The 18,605-nt window shown below is 44.5% G+C and overlaps 1 protein-coding gene across 5 annotated transcripts in view; it reads right to left on the bottom strand.

Annotated features, from left to right (window-relative positions):
- SMAP1 (small ArfGAP 1) overlaps positions 1–17,009 on the bottom strand; it is a 190,231-nt gene extending 173,222 nt beyond the window's left edge. For 3 of the 5 annotated variants that reach the window (XM_070795682.1, XM_070795684.1, XM_070795688.1), the window contains exon 1: positions 16,654–17,009. In XM_070795682.1, coding sequence (XP_070651783.1) covers positions 16,654–16,771 — 118 coding nt within the window. In that variant the 5' untranslated portion in view covers positions 16,772–17,009. The remainder of the gene's footprint in view (positions 1–16,653) is intronic. The other 2 variants (XM_070795683.1, XM_070795685.1) reach the window with 1 other exon arrangement.
- Positions 17,010–18,605: the final 1,596 nt, after the last annotated feature.

The raw sequence follows: 18,605 nt of genomic DNA, 5'->3' as shown, positions 1-18,605 counted from the left end.
GTTGCCATATCCTTCTCCAATGCATGAAAGTGAAAAGTGAAAGTGAAAAGTGAAAGTGAAGTCGCTCAGTCATGTCCGACTCTTAGCGACCCCATGGACTGCAGCCTACCAGGCTCTGCCATCCACAGGATTTTCCAGGCAAGAGTACTGGAGTGGGGTGCCATTGCCTTCTCTGGATCACTCACCTAGAGCCAGACTATCCTAGAGTGCTAAATCACGTGGGCCTTAGGAAGCATCACTACAAACAAAGCTAGTGGAGGTGATGGAATTCCAGTTGAGCTATTTCAAATCCTAAAAGATGATGCTGTGAGAGTGTTGCACTCAATATGCCAGCGAATTTAGAAAATTCAGCAGTGGTCAGAGGACTGGAAAAGATCAGTTTTTTATAGTTTTAGCTTGTTTAATTTTATTATTCCTTTCAAGTACATTTTCATGCCTAGTATGAGTTAAAGGTCGAGGTACATTCTGTTGTTGTTTAAAAGACTACCCTTTCCCTACTGAATTACCTTGGCACTTCTGCTAAAAACAGCTGACCTGTATATGTAAGTCTATTTTTTTAAATTATGTGTTCCATCAATCTATGTCTGTCCTTAGACCAATACCACACTGTCTTGATTACAGTAGCTGTTGAAGTCAGTTCATATAAAAAACTGAACGTTCTTTTTCAAAATTATTCGGATTTGGGAGTCTCCTCCACATTTCTTTATAAATTTTAGAGTCAACTTGTCAATTTCCACCAAAAACAGCCTTCTGAGATTCTGACTGCAATCATGTTGAACCTACAGGTTAATTTGGAGAGAACTGACATCTTAAAAAGACTGTGTCTTCTAATCCATGAACATGGTATGTCTCTCCATTTCTTTAGGTATTCTTTAATTTCTCCCAGTCTTTGGTAGTTTTCAGCATACAAGTCTTGCATTTATTTTGTTACATTTATCACTATGTTTTCAGATTTTATAAATTGCAAATGGTAATTTTTATTTCAACTTCCAACTGTTTGTTGATGGTATATAGGAATAGTTAATTTTTCTACAATCACCTTGATAAACTCAATTACTGGTTCTAATACTTTTTAAAAATAAATTTTTAAGGATTTTCTACATAAATGGTCACGTTGCAACTGTTAAATTACTCGAGTGCTTCAGAGATTTTAAAAATAATTTCTGCGAGAATGTCTAACTTAAACTGTATTCCCTTCACCTTCCTATGGGGTTCCCTTGTAACTCAGCTGGTAAAGAATCCGCCTGCAGTGTGGGTGACCTGGGTTCGATCCCTGGGTTGGGACGATCCCATGAAGAAAGGAAAGGCTACCCACTCCAGTGTTCTAGCCAGGAGAATTCCATCGGGTCGCAAAGAGTTGGACACGACTGAGCAACTTTCACTTTCACCATCCTATGCCCTCTTAAGTATATCCCAAGCAGTACCTATTATAAAAATCTAGGTTCAATATATAACTTTTCATCACAAATCCACTTGTAGTAAGCAGAACAATGACTCCATAGACATCCAGTATCTAGATCTGTAAATATGTTACCTTCCATGGCAAAAGAAACTTTGCAGATATAATTAAGGGCACTGAGATGGTGTTCTTTTGAATTATCTAGGTACACTCAACATAATCATGGCAGTGACGTAAGCAGAGAGCGAGAGATCTGAAGACAGCACCATGAAGTTGGAGGAAGTGGCCAAGAAGCACGCATCCCAGGTGAGCTCTTAAGTTGGAAAACAGTTTCTGTCTAGAGTCTCCCAAAGGAACACATTTGATTTTAGCTCAGTAAGACTCATTTTGGACACCAACCTCCAATATAAGATGATACATTTGTGTTGTTTTAAGTCACTAAGTTTGTGATGATTTCTAGTATCAGCAATAGGAAATTAATATACTAGTGATGATCATTTCACTTCAGTAAATATACTTCTGCTAGTTTTTTGGCACCACGCACTATCACCACCCTACACCAAAAGCACCTTTCACAAGTAGAACTGAATGAACTACTACCAAAAGTCTAGACTATATGCATGCGCACACGCACACGCATGCGCGCGCGCACACACACACACACACAGAGTTGAATGTTACCCAGCCAAAACAAGAATGAATGGTTGGACCTAGAAAATACTACACTTAGTGACGTAAATCAGACAAGGCCAAGTATATGATAACATTTATATGGGGAATCTAAAAACTAACACACTGAGAATTTCCTGGTGGTCCAGACTCAAAGACAGAGAAAACAAATAAATGGTTATCAAAGGTGAGGGGAGGGACAAATTAGGAGTATGGGATTAACAGACACAGACTACTCTACATAAAACAGATAAGCAACAAGGATTTATTGTATATCACAGGGAATTATATTCAACATCTTATAATAATCTATAAAGGAAAATAACCTGAAAAAATTTATAACTGATTTACTATGCTGCACACCTGAAACACATTATAAACCAACTATACTTCAATTTTTTTAAAGTCCAGAATAAATTATAATTTTTTGTAAATTTTCTTACACTGGAAGATAAAGCTATCCTAAATATGATTTGTTACAAAATTTTAAAAATTCCTTTGATTTTCTTTTTAAGTTTGTATTCAAGCTGATCACTTGAAACACACTCTTTAAAAAAGATCAGTGGGAAACATCTGAGGATCTGTCATCAATGACTCTTAGAAGCAACCACTTGGATCTCAGAAAATGAAGACCAAAAGTTGTTGTGGAGCGGGGAGTGAAAAGAATGGAGGATTACTAGCAAGATTATAATTATCTCCCCTTTGGACCCTCAAAGTCCTTACATTTACCACTCGAAATGCATATGAACATGAAACCAGCACGTATTTCCAATAGCATCTCGTGTAAGCTCTTATTTTGTGTTAAGCAAAATACTTTCAAAAAGTCATTTCTATATGATATTATAGGTAAATGCCATTCGCAGTTAACAAAACTCCATGTAACATCTTAGGCAAAAAATACTGCCACTGATAAATGTACATGACTAACTGAAAATGCACCTACAGGTCTCCTCTTTAAAATGATGACTGAACCCATATCTTGGCTTTAGTAGTTGACTGGAAGAGGTGGGGATTTCTTTAATTTTACTCTACTCCAAGAAAGCAGTAAAATGAAAAGGTTTCACATGGAAGACTTCTCAACCAGTAAAGAATATTCCTGTTAGCTACATGATATGCCTTGAAGCTAAATAAAAACAGTGACACGTAAATTTGCTCAGCAAGACCTCAGTCATCAGTGAAGTCTTTAAAAAGTATAAAGGTCTGATCATGATTCAAAGTTCAGTAAGACCCCCAAATATTTTATACCCTCAATAATAATTATAGACCCTCAATAACAGAGGTTTTTAATTAACAATAATAGTAAATACTAGCATAGAAGCAACAAGAGGCAGGGAATTCAGGAACCAGCACAGACCATGAGGGAGATGAAATAAATCTTTGCAGTAAGGCTCAACAAGGACAGGGACAACTGGTCACCAAGCAGTTGTCCCTGCTTGTCCCTTCTAGCAGAGTCTAGAAGCAAAGCTTAGACTCACATCTGGCTTTACTAACTTACCCAAGGACACTGCTTTCCAATTCTACCGTGCTAATTCTATGGTACAGGGAGATAATCAGTACCTGACCTAAGGATGTAACTGCAGAAACAGAAACAAATAAGTTATACGGAAGACCCCCCTTCCAAACAAAAACACTTAAGGACTTCTCTGTTGATTCAATCAATTCATAGAATAAAGTTTAGTCATCAGAAAAAAAAATTCTGTTTTGTTGAAATTGGTATTTTGAAGTTAGGCTGGTTATGCTATTAAAAGCAAAGAGATAAAGTAAAACAAAGACTCTGTCCACACTTGAACACATTTAGCAATAACCTCTCTGACGAAGACCTTACGTCTGGTGGTGGTGGTGGTGCTTTATTTGCTAAGTTGTGTTCATCGGCTGTTTGCAAACCCATGGACTGTAGCCCGCTCCTCTGTCCATGGAACTTCCCAGGTTACTGGAGTGGGTTGCCATTTCCTTCTCCAGGGGATCTTCCCAAACCAGGGATTGAACCAGAGTCTCCTGCACTGCAGGCAGATTCTTTATCAACTGAGCCACCAGGGAAGCCCTTATGTCAGCTTGAAGGTGATAATCTCTTCCCTCAAAATAATCTCTTCTATCACAAATTTCAACTACAAAAGCATGTATTTTCTTTCAAGCATGTAACATGCAGCTAGCAACACACACTCTGGAGCTAAATCTCCTGGGTTCAAAATCTTGACTCTATGGTCCAGATTCCCAACTCCATCTCATCCAGTAAAGCTGGGAATTTCCTCTAATGCTTATACCTGCTCCTCTGGCCAATACTCCTAGGCTGGGTTCTAGAGATAGCTGAGATATGCTGAAACACTGACGTGGTCTGCTGATATTGTCTGCTGATACTGTCGTTGTTTAGTTGCTAAGCTGTGTCTGACCTTCTGCGACCCCAAGGACTGTAGCCCCCCAGGTTCCTCTGTCCACAGGATTTTGCAGGCAAGAATACTGGAGGGGGTTGCCTTATCCTCCTCCAGAGGAATCTTCCTGATCCAGGGAGTGAACCTGAGTCTCCTGCTTGTCAGGGGGATTCCAAAGCACTGAGCCACCTGGGAAGTCGGGTCTGCCAATATACTGGAGGAAAACACACACTATCAAACAATGCTGTAAGGTCCCCAAGTCTACCCGCAAGTGTGCTACTTCACTAAGAGGACTCAACGTACATGTGTACTCACGGCTACGATTTCTTACAGCAGAAGGATACCAAGCGTACTGGCAAAAGGAAAAGGTACAAAACGCGAAATCCGGGAGAAATCAGGCACAGGTGTGCAGAAGGCCTCTTCCAGCGGGTCTGCACTCAACAAACTTCTCCACAGTGAGTTCAGACAGTGGGTGTGAAATGCTGCCGGCCAGGGAAGCTCTTCAGAGATTCCGTGCCTAGGGCTTTTACCTGCGAGCTTGCCTAGCCCATATGCAATCTCCAGACTCCCAGAAGAAAAAGAGGTGTCCAGAAGAAACCATACTATATGCACAATGAGTTTAGGCACAGTGACCGACATGACTTAGGGTGATGAGACCCTTCCACATCCAAGCCCCCGGATGCCACTCAGGGGCCAACTCTGGAATCAATCCTGCTTCCAACAGACCAGCAAATCCTTTAATGTAGACCTCATCTTCCTGTTCCTCGATTAATTCCCAGCTCCCAGAAAAGTGCCTGAAATATATGGTAGCCATCAAAAAATTTTTTCAAAAAAAAAAAAATTTTTTTCATGAAAAAATTTCTGGCTCTACCATTTCCCAACTGGGCAACATTGGGAAGTTACTTAAGTTCTGTGTGCCTCAGTTTCCTTCACTTGTATTACCAACCTCAAAAGATTACATTGAGGACTAATTATATGTTAATATGTGTAAAATATTTGATAAATATTTGATAAATACTTGCCACCAGTGGCTGGCAAGAATGAAGCACTATATAATTTGTGTATCTATCAATACGCCAGCAAATTTGGAAAACTCAGCAGTGGCCACAGGACTGGAAAAGGTCAGTTTTCATTCCAATCCCAAAGAAAGGCAATGCCAAAGAATGCTCAAACTACCGCACAATTGCACTCATCTCACATGCTAGTAAAGTGAAGTCGCTCAAAGTAATGCTCAAAATTCTCCAAGCCAGGCTTCAGCAATACGTGAACCATGAACTTCCTGATGTTCAAGCTGGTTTGAGAAAAGGCACAGGAACTAGAGATCAAATTGCCAGCATCCACTGGATCATGGAAAAAGCAAGAGAGTTCCAGAAAAACATCTATTTCTGCTTTATTGACTATGCCAAAGCCTCTGACTGTGTGGATCACAAGAAACTGTGGAAAATTCTGAAAGAGATGGGAATACCAGACCACCTGACCTGCCTCTTGAGAAATCTGTATGCAGGTCAGGAAGCAACAGTTAGAAGTGGACATGGAACAACAGACTGGTTCCAAATAGGAAAAGGAGTACGTCAAGGCTGTATATTGTCACCCTGCTTATTTAACTTGTATGCAGAGTACATCATGAGAAACGCTGGACTGGAAGAAACACAAACTGGAATCAAGATTGCCGGGAGAAATATCAATAACCTCAGATATGCAGATGACACCACCCTTATGGCAGAAAGTGAAGAGGAACTAAAAAGCCTCTTGATCAAAGTGAAAGTGGAGAGTGAAAAAGTTGGCTTAAAGCTCAACATTCAGAAAACGAAGATCATGGCATCCGGTCCCATCACTTCATGGGAAATAGATGGGGAAACAGTGTCAGACTTTCTTTTTCTAGGCTCCAAAATCACTGCAGATGGTGACTGCAGCCATGAAATTAAAAGACGCTTACTCCTTGGAAGGAAAGTTATGACCAATCTAGATAGCATATTGAAAAGCAGAGACATTAATTTGCCAACAAAGGTCTGTCTAGTCAAGGCTATGGTTTTTCCTGTGGTCATGTATGGATGTGAGAGTTGGACTGTGAAGAAGGCTGAGCGCCGAAGAATTGATGCTTTTGAACTGTGGTGTTGGAGAAGACTCTTGAGAGTCCCTTGGACTGCAAGGAGATCCAACCAGTCCATTCTGAAAGAGATCAGCCCTGGGATTTCTCTGGAAGAAATGATGCTAAAGCTGAAACTCCAGTATTTTGGCCACCTGATGCCAAGAGCTGACTCATTGGAAAAGACTCTGATGCTGGGAGGGATTGGGGGCAGGAGGAGAAGGGGACGACAGAGGATGAGATGGCTGGATGGCATCACTGACTCGATGGACGTGAGTCTGAGTGAACTCCGGGAGTTGGTGATGGACAGGAACGCCTGGCGTGCTGCAATTCATGAGGTCGCAAAGAGTCGGACATGACTGAGCTACTGAACTAAACTGAACCTTAGTTTTTTGTTTGTTTGAATTTTCAACCTTACAGTTTTACCTTCACCAAATTACAATGAATTTTCCCAATACTAAATTTCTAATGAACCTATAATCTACACATAGATTACAATTTAACTGATCATTGTTTCTTATCTACTGAGATCCCTAACTACTTTATGGACCACATCCAGAACTTTTTTAGCACATTTGACAGTACCTGACATGATACTTGACCTTTGCAGTGCCCAGAAAATACTGACTTACCAACAAAAATTATATGTTTGTTAAATCAACTTTTTACAGTGGTCAGCATGTAACACAGTCAACACTTTTGATAATAATTGCAACTGAAACAAAACGGTTTCCAAGTTTCTTTGATCTTCCTCTATTGAGAAGAGAAAAATGAGTTGATTCTATCCAGGGAAAAGACTGGTAATAGCAGCAGCAGCAGCAAGGAAAAGGCTTGAGTTTACAATGTACAGAATTATAATGTCAATTATTTGACCTTGCCTTACAGAGAGAATGGGTTGGAGTCCATAAAGGTCAGTAAGGGCTATATACACATCTTATACAGCAAGAATTAAGATACAAATTCACTTAAGTACTGAAATCAAGCCATGAAAGCCTATAATTTATAGTAACTATTTTTTAATTATTGATTTATTTTTGAGGCTACAAAATACTGATGTTTAGACACTCATTCAACATAAATGATGTATCGTTCCTAACGTATTTCACTTGTTTATAAGTGAATCAGTTCTTTTTAACTGGATAATTGCTTTTTTTGTTTCCACCACACAACGTGAACCAGCCATAAGTTTACATATATCCCCTCCCTCTGGAGCCTTCCTCCCCACTTTCCACCCCTCTAAATCGTCACAGAGCACCGGGCCGAGCTCCCTGTGTTGCACAGCAGCTCCCCACTAGCAATCTACATCACAGATGGTAATGTATATATGTCACTGCTGCTCTCTCAGTCCATCCCACCTTCTCCTTCTCCCCAGCGTTGACAGGCCAGTTCTCTACATCTCTGTCTCTATTCTTGCCCTGGATATAGGTTGATCGGTACCATTTTTCTAGATTCCATGTATGTGCATTAATATATGATATTTGTTTTTCTCTTTCTGACTTACTTTATACTGTATAACAGGCTCTAGGTTCATCCACCTCAATTCAACAGACTCAAATTTGTTTCTTTTTATGGCCAAGTAATATTCCATTGTGTCTATGTACCCCAATTTCTTTACCCATTAATCTTTTGATGGATAGGTTGCTTTCATGTCCTGACTGTAAATAGTGCTACAATGAACACCGAGATATATGCATCTTTTTGAATTATGGTTTTATGGCACCCTACTCCAGTACTCTTGCCTGGAAAATCCCATGGACAGAGGAGCCTGGTAGGCTGCAGTACATGGAGTCACTAAGAGTCAGATTCAACTGAGCAACTTCACTTTCACTTTTCACTTTCATGCATTAGAGAAGGAAATGACAATCCACTCCAGTGTTCTTGCCTGGAGAATTTCAGGGATGTGGGAGCCTGGTGGGCTGCCGTCTATGGGGTCACACAGAGTTGGACACGACTGAAGTGACTTAGCAGCAGCAGGAGGATGAACATTTCAATCTTTAAAAAAAGAAAGACAAAGACGATGAACTGGGAGAAAAAAAGCAGGGGACCACATGCAGCCAAAGTTATAAACTGATGAGTCAGAGAGACGCGTGTTTTCCATACCAGCTCCAATGTCAGAACTCTACACATAATCAAAAGGGGAAACCTGAGAATCCACAGAATTCTGGGAACAGAGCATCAGACTGAAGTTTAACATTCTGAGAGAAACTTTAGATTGATAGGTCTCTTTTCTGGGTGCAGCAGACCTGGGTATGGCATAAGCCCTCTTGGAGGAGGTCGCCATTAACCCCACCATAGAGCCGCCAGAGCTTACACAGGACTGGGAAACAGACTCTTGGAAGAAACAAACAGAACCTTATGTGCACCAGGACCCAGGAGAAAGGAGCAGTGACCCCACAGGAGACTGACCCAGACTTGCCCATGAGGGTCCGAAGTCTCTAGCAAACGCGTGGGTCAGCGGTGGCTGCTGCAGGGTCGGGGGCACTGAATGCAGCAGACCCCCTTCTGAAAGAGGTCCCCATTATCCTCATTCAGTTCAGTTCAGTTGCTCAGCTGTGTCCAACTCCTTGCAACCCCATGAATCGCAGTACACCAGGTCTTCCTGTCCATCACCAACTCCCGGAGTTCACTCAAACTCATGTCCACCAAGTCAGTGATGCCATCCAGCCATCTCATCCTCTGTCGTTCCCTTCTCCTCTTGCCCCCAATCCCTCCCAGCATCAGAGTCTTTTCCAATGAGTCTACTCTTCGCATCAGGTGGCCAAAGTACTGGAGTTTCAGCTTTAGCATCATTCCTTCCAAAGAACACCCAGGGCTGAACTCCTTTAGAATGGACTAGCTGGATCTCCTTGCAGTCCAAGGGACTCTCAAGAGTCTTCTCCAACACCACAGTTCAAAAGCATCAATTCTTCGGTGCTCAGCCTTCTTCACAGTCCAACTCTCACATCCATACATGACCACAGGAAAAACCATAGCCTTGACTAGACAGACCTTTGTTGGCAAAGTAATGCCTCTGCTTTTCAATATGCTATCTAGGTTGGTCATAACTTTTCTTCCAAGGAGTAAGCGTCTTTTAATTTCATGGCTGCAGTCACCATCTGCAGTGATTTTGGAGCCCCCAAAAATAAAGTCTGACACTGTTTCCACTGTTATCCTCATTACCTGCACCATTACTGGACTCAGGTCAAATATCAGGGAGGGAAAACAGCCCCGATCATCAACAGAAAATGGGATTAAAGATTTACTGAGCATGGCCCTGCCCATCAGAACAAGACCCAGATTCCCCCTCAGTCAGTCTCTCCCATCAGGAAGCTTCCATGAGCCTCTTATCCTTCTCCATCAGAGGGCAGACAGAATGAAAACCACAATCACAGAAAACTACTCAATCTGGTAACATGGACCAGAGCCTCGTCTAACTCAATGAAACTATGAACCATGCCGTGTAGGGCCACCCAAGATGGACCAGTCATGGTGGAGAGTTCTGACAAAACGTGGTCCACTGGAGAAGGGAATGGCAAACCACTTCAGTATTCTTGCCTTGAGAACCCCATGGACAGTATGAAAAGGCAAAATTACAGGAGACTGAAAGATGAACTCCCCAGGTCAGTAGGAGCCCAATGTGCTACTTCTCCAACATGGCGAAGAGTGGAGAAGTAACTCCAGAAAGAATGAAGGGATGGAGCCAAAGCAAAAAGAACACCCAGCTGTAGATGTGAACAGTGATGGAAGCAAAGTCCAATGCTGTAGAGAGCAATATTGCACAGGAACCTGGAATGTTAGGCCCATCAATCAAAGCAAATTGGAAGTGGTCAAACAGGAGATGGCAAGAGTGAACGTCAACATTTTAGGAATCAGCAAACTAAAATGGACTGGAATGGGTGAATTTAACTCAGATGACCATTATATCTACTACTGCGGGCAGGAATCCCTTAGAAGAAATGGAGTAGCCATCATAGTCAACAAAAGAGTCCAAAATGCAGTACTTGGATGCAATCTCAAAAACAACAGAATGATCTCTGTTCGTTTCCAAGGTAAACCATTCAATATCACAGTAACCCAAGTCTATGACCCGACCACTAATTGCACTCATCCCACATGCTATCAAAGTAATGCTCAAAAGTCTCCGAGCCCGTACGTACGTGAACCATGAACTTCCATATGTTCAACCTAGATTTATAAAAGGCAGAGGAACCGGAGATCAAATTGCCAACATCCGCTGGATCATCAAAAAAGCAAGAGAGTTCCTGAAAAACATCTATTTCTGCTTTACTGACTATGCCAAGCCTTTGACTGTGTGGATCACAACAAACTGTGGAAAATTCTGAAAGAGACAGGAATACCAAATCATCTGATCTGCCTCCTGAGAAATCTGTATGCAGGTCAGGAAGCAACAGTTAAAACTGGATATGGAACAACAGACTGGTTCCAAATTGGGAAAGGAATACGTCAAAGCTGTATATTGTCACTCTGCTTATTTAACTTCTAAGCAGAGTACATCATGAGAAACGCTGGGCTGGAAGAAGCACAAGCTGGAATCAAGATTGCTAGGAGAAATATCAATAACCTCAGATATGCAGATGACACCACCCTTATGGCAGAAAGCAAAGAAGAACTAAAGAGCCTCTTGATGAACGTGAAAGAGGAGAGTGAAAAAGTTGGCTTAAAACTCAATATTCAGAAAACTAAGATCATGGCATCTGGTTCCATCACTTCAATACAAACTGAGACAGACTATTTTTGGGGGCTCCAAAATCACTGCAGATGGTGACTGCAGCCATGAAATTAAAAGGTGGCTTGCTTCTTGGAAGAAAAGCTATGACCAACCTAGACAGCATGTTAAAAAGCAGAGATATTACTTTGCCAACAAAGGTCCATCTAGTCAAAGCTTTCATTTTTCCAGTAATCATGTATGGGTGTGAGAGTTGGGCTATAAAGAAATCTGAGCGTCGAACAATTGATGCTTTTGAACTGTGGTGTTGGAGAAAACTCTTGAGAGTCCCTTGGACTGCAAGGAGATCCAACCAGCCAATCCTTAAGGAAATCAACCCTGAACACTCGTTGGAAGGACTGATGCTGAGGCTGAAACTCCAATACTTTGGCCACCTGATGCGAAGAACTGACTCACTGGAAAAGACCCTGATGCTGGGAAAGAGTGAGGGCGGGAAGAGAAGGGGACGGCAGAGGATGAGATGGCTGGATGGCATCACCAACTCAATGGACATGAGTCTGAGTAAACTCCAGGAGTTGGTGATGGACCGGGAGACGTGGCGTGCTGCAGTCCATGGGGTCGCAGAGTCAGACACAACTGAACTGACCTGAACTTAGAGAAATTATAATCACAGACTTCTGTTTACATAAATTTATTCTACAAGTATTAACATCATTATAAACACCAGTTCCTAGAGGTGAATTGTACTTTTTAGTAAGAATTACTTTGTTATTTCAGGGTTCCTATATAAACCTATTTTAAAGTAACAGTTAATGAAAAATGTTCACCACCCTCAGCTGCCTGTAGTGGCCTCTAGGACTGGGTCTCACAGCTCCATTTCACTCTTCTAATTTGTGAAGAGGTCAGAAAGCCTAGGCTCCCTTGATGGGAGAGGACTGGACCTAAGTTAGGTCTGCAGCAGGGCATGTGGATGGCACAGGCTTGGCAGCTGCCGTCTTTCCACAGTTAGGACAGCCGACATATATGCCCAATAGGCACTGACTGGCCACAGCAGCCTGGCTGTCCAATCAGCTGAAGGGAGAGATGCAGCCGCAGCAGTGGTGGCAGAGGCAGTGGTGTGTGGCCTTGAAATCAGAAGGCCAGGAGAGACTCCCTGACCTCAGCTCCTCCAGCCCTTTCGACAGTGTTGTGGAGGGTCTACTTCTTAACAGATATCATGATGGCTCCAGTGGTTCCGTTTCCTGTCCTATCCGCTGACTTACAATACATTCACCTTAGGACAGTTCACGTCCTCTTACATTCTGGCCGGGACCACTATTATAAGCAAGTGACCAGGTGGCTGGCTCTCGCCACTCCAGTTCCTCCTCTGACCAGTCACTGCCAAGTCTGATCGTGCTTTAAGACAGCATATTCAAAAGCAGAGATATTACTTTGCCAACAAAGTTTACCCACAGGCCGAAAGGTGTACGCTCATCCACATATCTGCCGCCTGTCCTCAGCTCTGTGCTTTCACATCCACCCTTTCAAAGGTATCTGCTGAGCTGCATCTCACCTGCTGCGCCCAGGACTGGGGCTACAAGGCAAAACAAGACAGACAAGGTCCCTTCCGTCTCAGAGCTACAATCCAATCCCCGATTTCCCAATAATTACCCAAATAATGTTTAATTACAACTGTGGTGAGTGTAATAAAAAACTCAAGGTGCGTCTCACATGTATAAATGGAAGCCTAATCTAACCTGGGAAGATCAGAGAGAATCAATTCCCTTGAAGAGACACTTAAGCAGAAACGGGAAGATAGGTAAACTGACCAGATAAAAATTGTCAGCTTCCTGGGCAAAAGAAAAGAGCATGTGCAAAGGCCCTGAGACAGCACTCTAGGCGCTGTGAAGACAATCAAGGGACACAAGCTAGGTGCAAGGCGAGCAGCAGTCCACAGTAAGTGGCCAGCGAGGCGCGGCTCACACTGTTCCAACAGTGTCCTGAGTGCACTGTTCTGAAATGCTGCATGTGCTGAAAGGACTCATGTGCAAAAATGCAGCCCCCACCAAACAAGCTCCTTTAGGGTCTTGCAGCAAGTTTAGTGCTCGAATCCGATACAGCACTTAGCAGTGTGTCCTCAAGTCAAGACTGTGAAGAAATGAGTGTTTGATCTGAGTCAAGAGATCATACCTCTCCATACCAGGCAGTCTCTAGGGTTCAAGCATCTTCTGATTCCAACCACCCCAAAACTTACAAGGCAAGAGATGCATTTTTCATGCCAACCTATACATGCTCAGAGTGACAGCTAATATTTACTGCAGATGATAAATACTTCAAACAGTGAAGAGTACACTTTAAGTCAGCAAGGGGCTCTAAATCCTCCCTGCTCCGTGAAGTGCCGCCAACTAGTCACCGACAGAACTGCTTTCAAAGTCGTGCGGAGAGCCCACCAAGGCCTGAGAGAGGAAGGGCGGCACCATCTGCTTGCTCTTACTCTCCGGTCGCTCAACAGACTTGCTAAGAGTAGGACCAAGAGCAGGAAACTGGCACCTATGCCATCCTTTGCTCCTTCCTCCCTTCCCAAATACTATCAAAATCAGGAAGCACACACCGGTGACCCAGTAAGAAAACGTCAAAATCCAAGGGACAAACTTCTGCCAGTTGGTATAAGGCAATAGAAGAGGGAAATCTCTAGCCCTAAAGTCTAGTTCTGATACAAAGACCCATGGGGGAAGCATACTTTTTAAGAAAGAAAATTAAGTTAACTAGGAAATAGCTTCAAAATACATGAAAAGTTTGATGCAGTTTATTAGGCAGTGAAGAAAAAAAAAAAAAAAAACATCAATACACATATACAGTATGGAACCACTTATAATAACTGAGCTGTAAAAATAAGACCTTTAGCATGTCTTTTAAAAGTATATTTAATTGTAAAGCAATTATCCTCCAGGGGCTTCCCTGGTGGCTCAGTGGTAAAGAATCTGCCTGCCATTGCAGGAGACATGGGTTCCATCCCACAGTTGGGAAGATGCCGTGCAGAAGGAAATGGCAACCCACTCCAGTCTTCTTGCCTGGGAAACCCCATGGACAGAGGAGCCTGGTGGACTACAGTCCATGGGATCACAGAAGAAGTGGACACAACTTAGCAACAATAGCAATTAAGTAAAACAATTTTATCCTCCAATTTTGAAAAAAAGTACAATCAGAATTTCACTACCTACATTTACTATGTCAATTGGCACACACGCGTGCGTGCCAAATCGTTTCAGTCGTGTCTGACTCTTTGCAACCCTATGGACTGTAGCCCGCCAAGTGTCTCTGTCCATGGGCTTCTCCAAACAAGAATACTGGAATGGGTTGCCAAGCCCTCGTCCAGCGGGATCCTTCTGACCCAGGAATTGAACCCAGGTCTCTTATGTCTCCCTACACTGGCAGGCTAGTTTTTTACCACTAGCACCACATGAGAAGCCCTGTCATCTGGTATACATAATAAATCCAAAATCAAGAAATAAACCAAGATTTCTAGATCATACCAAAGACTCAAAAACTTTACAAAATATATTTAATCATAGCAACTGCCTTACTGTGTCAATTTTTTTCAATTATTACAACTATGAAATCAAGTTTCATTCAACCAGTAAGTGCTTTGAACTATTTGCTTTTTTTTTTCCCCTTGAAGGACCAAGATGAAACAATGAAATAATTTAGAAGATCGTCTTAACACTATCCTAGATTCAGTAGCATCAGGAAAAAGCGCTGACCTTTCTAAATCCTGACTGTGGCTCATGCCCTTCACACCAACCACATCCTTGAGCTCTCGGTACTCTCTTCTGTCTCACTTCCTCCAGTTCTCAAAAACAAAACCACACACACAAGACCAAACAAAACCAAAATAAAAAAGACATCCATTCAATACACATCTACTGACCTCAGTGGCAATCCAACATGTGAGGAATACTAATGCTCGCTATTTCTCACATCAGAAAAAGTAAAAGTTTTGTCCTAATGTGAGAAGTACCTGATTATATCCTTCTCCCACCTCAAAAACTATAAACGCAAATGTCAACATGTGGTAAACAATGGCTTTCTCTAAACCTATAAATTATTTTAAGAAGCATTAGTGAAAATCTGATTTTACAAAGTACCTTTTGGCAGAAAGAAATCTGAACAAAAATTATTTTTGAATAGTTTCTATAAATAAAGAAAGGGAACTGCTAAAATTGTTATTCAATCTCTAATGAACAGATCTAATACTTCCTAGCATCTAACTATGTGATTGATTCATTACTCAAAATACATACAATATAAACTCAAATACTGGCCTTTTAAAGGCCCATTTTCCAGTATTTCACTAGTGTGGTGATGAGTAATAGAGCCTCAATACAGAAAGGAATTCATTCTCCAAAAATCACACACGTAACCCATAGCAGGTAAATATTAGTGCAATAATCAGGCGTGTGCAACTCACTGCCTGAAAGATTGGCCCCAAGTGACTTTACTATGATACTGAAAAGTGCTTCATAAACTTCCAGTCCAGTCACACGACCTCCCAGTAGCCGAGGACCGTCAGGGTAGTAAAGGAACCTGCCAATGGCGTGTGGCTGAGTCTTGTCAAGTATCACCTGCCCACTGAGGCGTGACTCATTTACACAGCGTTGAGGAAGAACAGGAAAGCTTCAGGAAAAGTCCAGGTCAAACAGTGCAGAAATCTTCAATTACCTTCCCAGAGACTGAATGCGGCTCCGGAGAACCCTCGGTCTCTCACCAGGGACACCAATTCACAAATAAGCCGGGTTTCATTTTTAGCCGTATGAGGGGTTTGTTTAAAAAAAAAAAAAAAAAAACTCTGAAACGTGTTTCCCGTGAGATTACTTATAAGACATTAAATATACATCAGTTCTCCAAAGCCGAAACATATACGCTAAAAATAAGAGTGTCTATTTCAAAGGCTGAGGCAGAAGCCCTCCAACTGAACAAACTAAAATTAGGTTCCTCTCATGTCTGGATCTCAAGAACACCCCTTCGACGTTCAAGAGGCACACAGACCAGGGTCCACATATAGACTCCCCTGGACTAGCCTGTCGGAGAGAATCGAGTTAAAACCTTCAGCAACAGAAGCAGCCCCGCGTCCAAGAAGACTCAAGTTAACGAAACCCCTTCTCTTTCGGGCCAAAATCCAGGCTGGAGCACAGCACGAACGCCCAGCCTCAAGCCCTTCCCCAGCTGCCTCGCTGAGCGCGCCCCAGGCGAGGAGTGCCGGGAGGATCGCCGGGAGGACCACTCGAGGACTGCCCCGAGGACCGCCGCACAGTCAGTCCTCCCGGTCGCCGGCCAGAGGCTGCCCCGGCCGCCCAGCCCCGCAGCGCCCGGGCGGAGAACGCGGCCCGCCCGGCCGCCCCACCCGCCGCGGCACCTGCCAGGCGGCCCGCGCCGGTCCGGCGGGAGCAGGGGACCCCGGAGCCCCGACCCGAGGGTCGCGCCGCGCTACCTTTGGCCTCGCAGTCGGCGCAGTATTTGTTGTCCTCCTCCCTCAGCAGCTTGGACAGGATGAGCTGGTGCTGCTCGTTCAGCTTCTGCGCCTTCTCCCGGCACGAGCGCGTCGCCATCGCGGCGGGGTGGACGCGGGCAGCAGCCGGGCGGGACGGGCGAGGGGCCGCGCAGCTGGACGCGCCGGGGGCCACCGGGGCCGCTCGGACTCAGCCGGGAAACGGCGGCCGCGGCGGCTGGAGCAGGAGGAGGGGCGGCGGCGGCGGCGGCGGCGGCGGCGGCGGCGGAGGCGGCAGGGCCGACGTGTCCCGCCTCCTCGCCGGGCCGGCCCCGCACGCACCGCCGAGCCGGCGAGGGGGAGGGGCCGGGGCCAAGGCTTCCGGGCGGCGCCGCCGGAAGGAACGGACGCTGACGCGCCGCGCATGCGCCGGGCCTCCCACGAACCCAGCCCGCGGGGCGCTTCCGCTCCGGTCTAGCGCACAGGTAGTTCCGGGAAGGTGCCGCGCCTTACGCGAAAGTGGACCGCTGGGCGCTTCCGCTCGCGCCCGGCGCCCAGGTGGTTCCGGCAAGGTGCCGCGCCTTACGCGCTTGTGGACTTCCGCGCTCTCTGCAGACGCTATCGTCGCTGGGGACCTCGAGTCTGACCCTGTAAAGGACGACCTTTCCGTGTGCTTCTTTGCCTTTGCACCTGCGGCACGACATTGGAAAGGCAGAAGTAATCGTAACTGGGCGGATTCTGTCATTCATTCAACGTTTCTTCACCGGCAAGTTGGAAACAGACACTGGGCTTGAAGCTGGAGGCCCGTATGGGACGTAATAGGCAAAACTGCCTGTTCTATTGTAGGGGTTGTGACATGTGTTATTGAAGGCCGACGTCGGTCGGTGGCCACTGTGCGCCTTGAGCTATTAAGTCATCCAGTCCTTAACACAGCCCTGAATAGTGTTGTCCGCATCCTACACATGGGGACATCCTAGCTTCCCAGGTGGCTAAGACGGTAAAGAATCTTCTTGCAATGCAAGAAACACAGGTTTGATCCCTGGGCTGGGAAGATCCCCTGGAGAAGGGAAAGGCTACCCATTCCAGTCTTCTTGCCAGGAGAATTCCGTGGACAGAGGAGCCTGGCGGGCTACAGTCCATGGGGTCGCAAGGAGTCGGACACGACTGAGCGACTAACACACTAACACACACGTCCTACAGAAGGGCCATGTGGCCTGGAGGAGTGAGAGGATTTGGCCCCACTGCTCCATCCAGGAGCTGAGATTCAGTACCAGAGTAAGGCCTCCCTCCCGTAAGGGCGAGAAGGACTGGGGTCCAGGAACGAAGGGCCCTGGGCCGGGTCGCTTTAAGGAGAAGCTGTATCACAATCACTTTTAATGCACAAGAATAGGGAAAGAAGACATTTTCTCAGAGCCCAGAGCTTGCAAGCCAGGCCCGTGGACTTTGAACCCTGGGTGAAGGAGTCTGAATGTTTTGGTGTGGTGTGGCATACTAGCAATTTCTAACATGGAACCTAAGGAATCAGAACAAATATGGCCCAGGCCTGTGGTAGGACGAATGCTAGGAAAGGCACTGGGCAGGAATCTGTGCGTTATCGGGCCAGTTCCTAGCCCATGCCCTGCAGAAACGTGACCCCCAACCCCAGGCTCACCTAGCCCCATTCTTGGCACAGAAGAAAATGTTTTTGGAATTAAACTGAATGGTGATGGCAGTGCAGATGTTGAGTAAATGAACTAATTACAGCTTAAACTGCATGACTCTTACAAATAACTAGGAGGACATTAAAGTAAGTGCTAATAAGCCGGAAAAAAAGTCATGTGGGAGACAGAACTAGGAGCCATTATCTTTAAGGCTAGCTTGATTTAGAGGGCCAGGGAGGGAGATTCTATGCAAGAGCAGCAGGCATAGAAACAAAGACTTGAAGTAGCTTGGAAAACAGACAGAGGGACAAGGAT

This window comes from Bos indicus, chromosome 9 (assembly GCF_029378745.1).
Source record: "Bos indicus isolate NIAB-ARS_2022 breed Sahiwal x Tharparkar chromosome 9, NIAB-ARS_B.indTharparkar_mat_pri_1.0, whole genome shotgun sequence".
Classification (NCBI taxonomy): domain Eukaryota; kingdom Metazoa; phylum Chordata; class Mammalia; order Artiodactyla; family Bovidae; genus Bos; species Bos indicus.
This window is presented reverse-complemented; position numbering and strand designations above follow the sequence as displayed.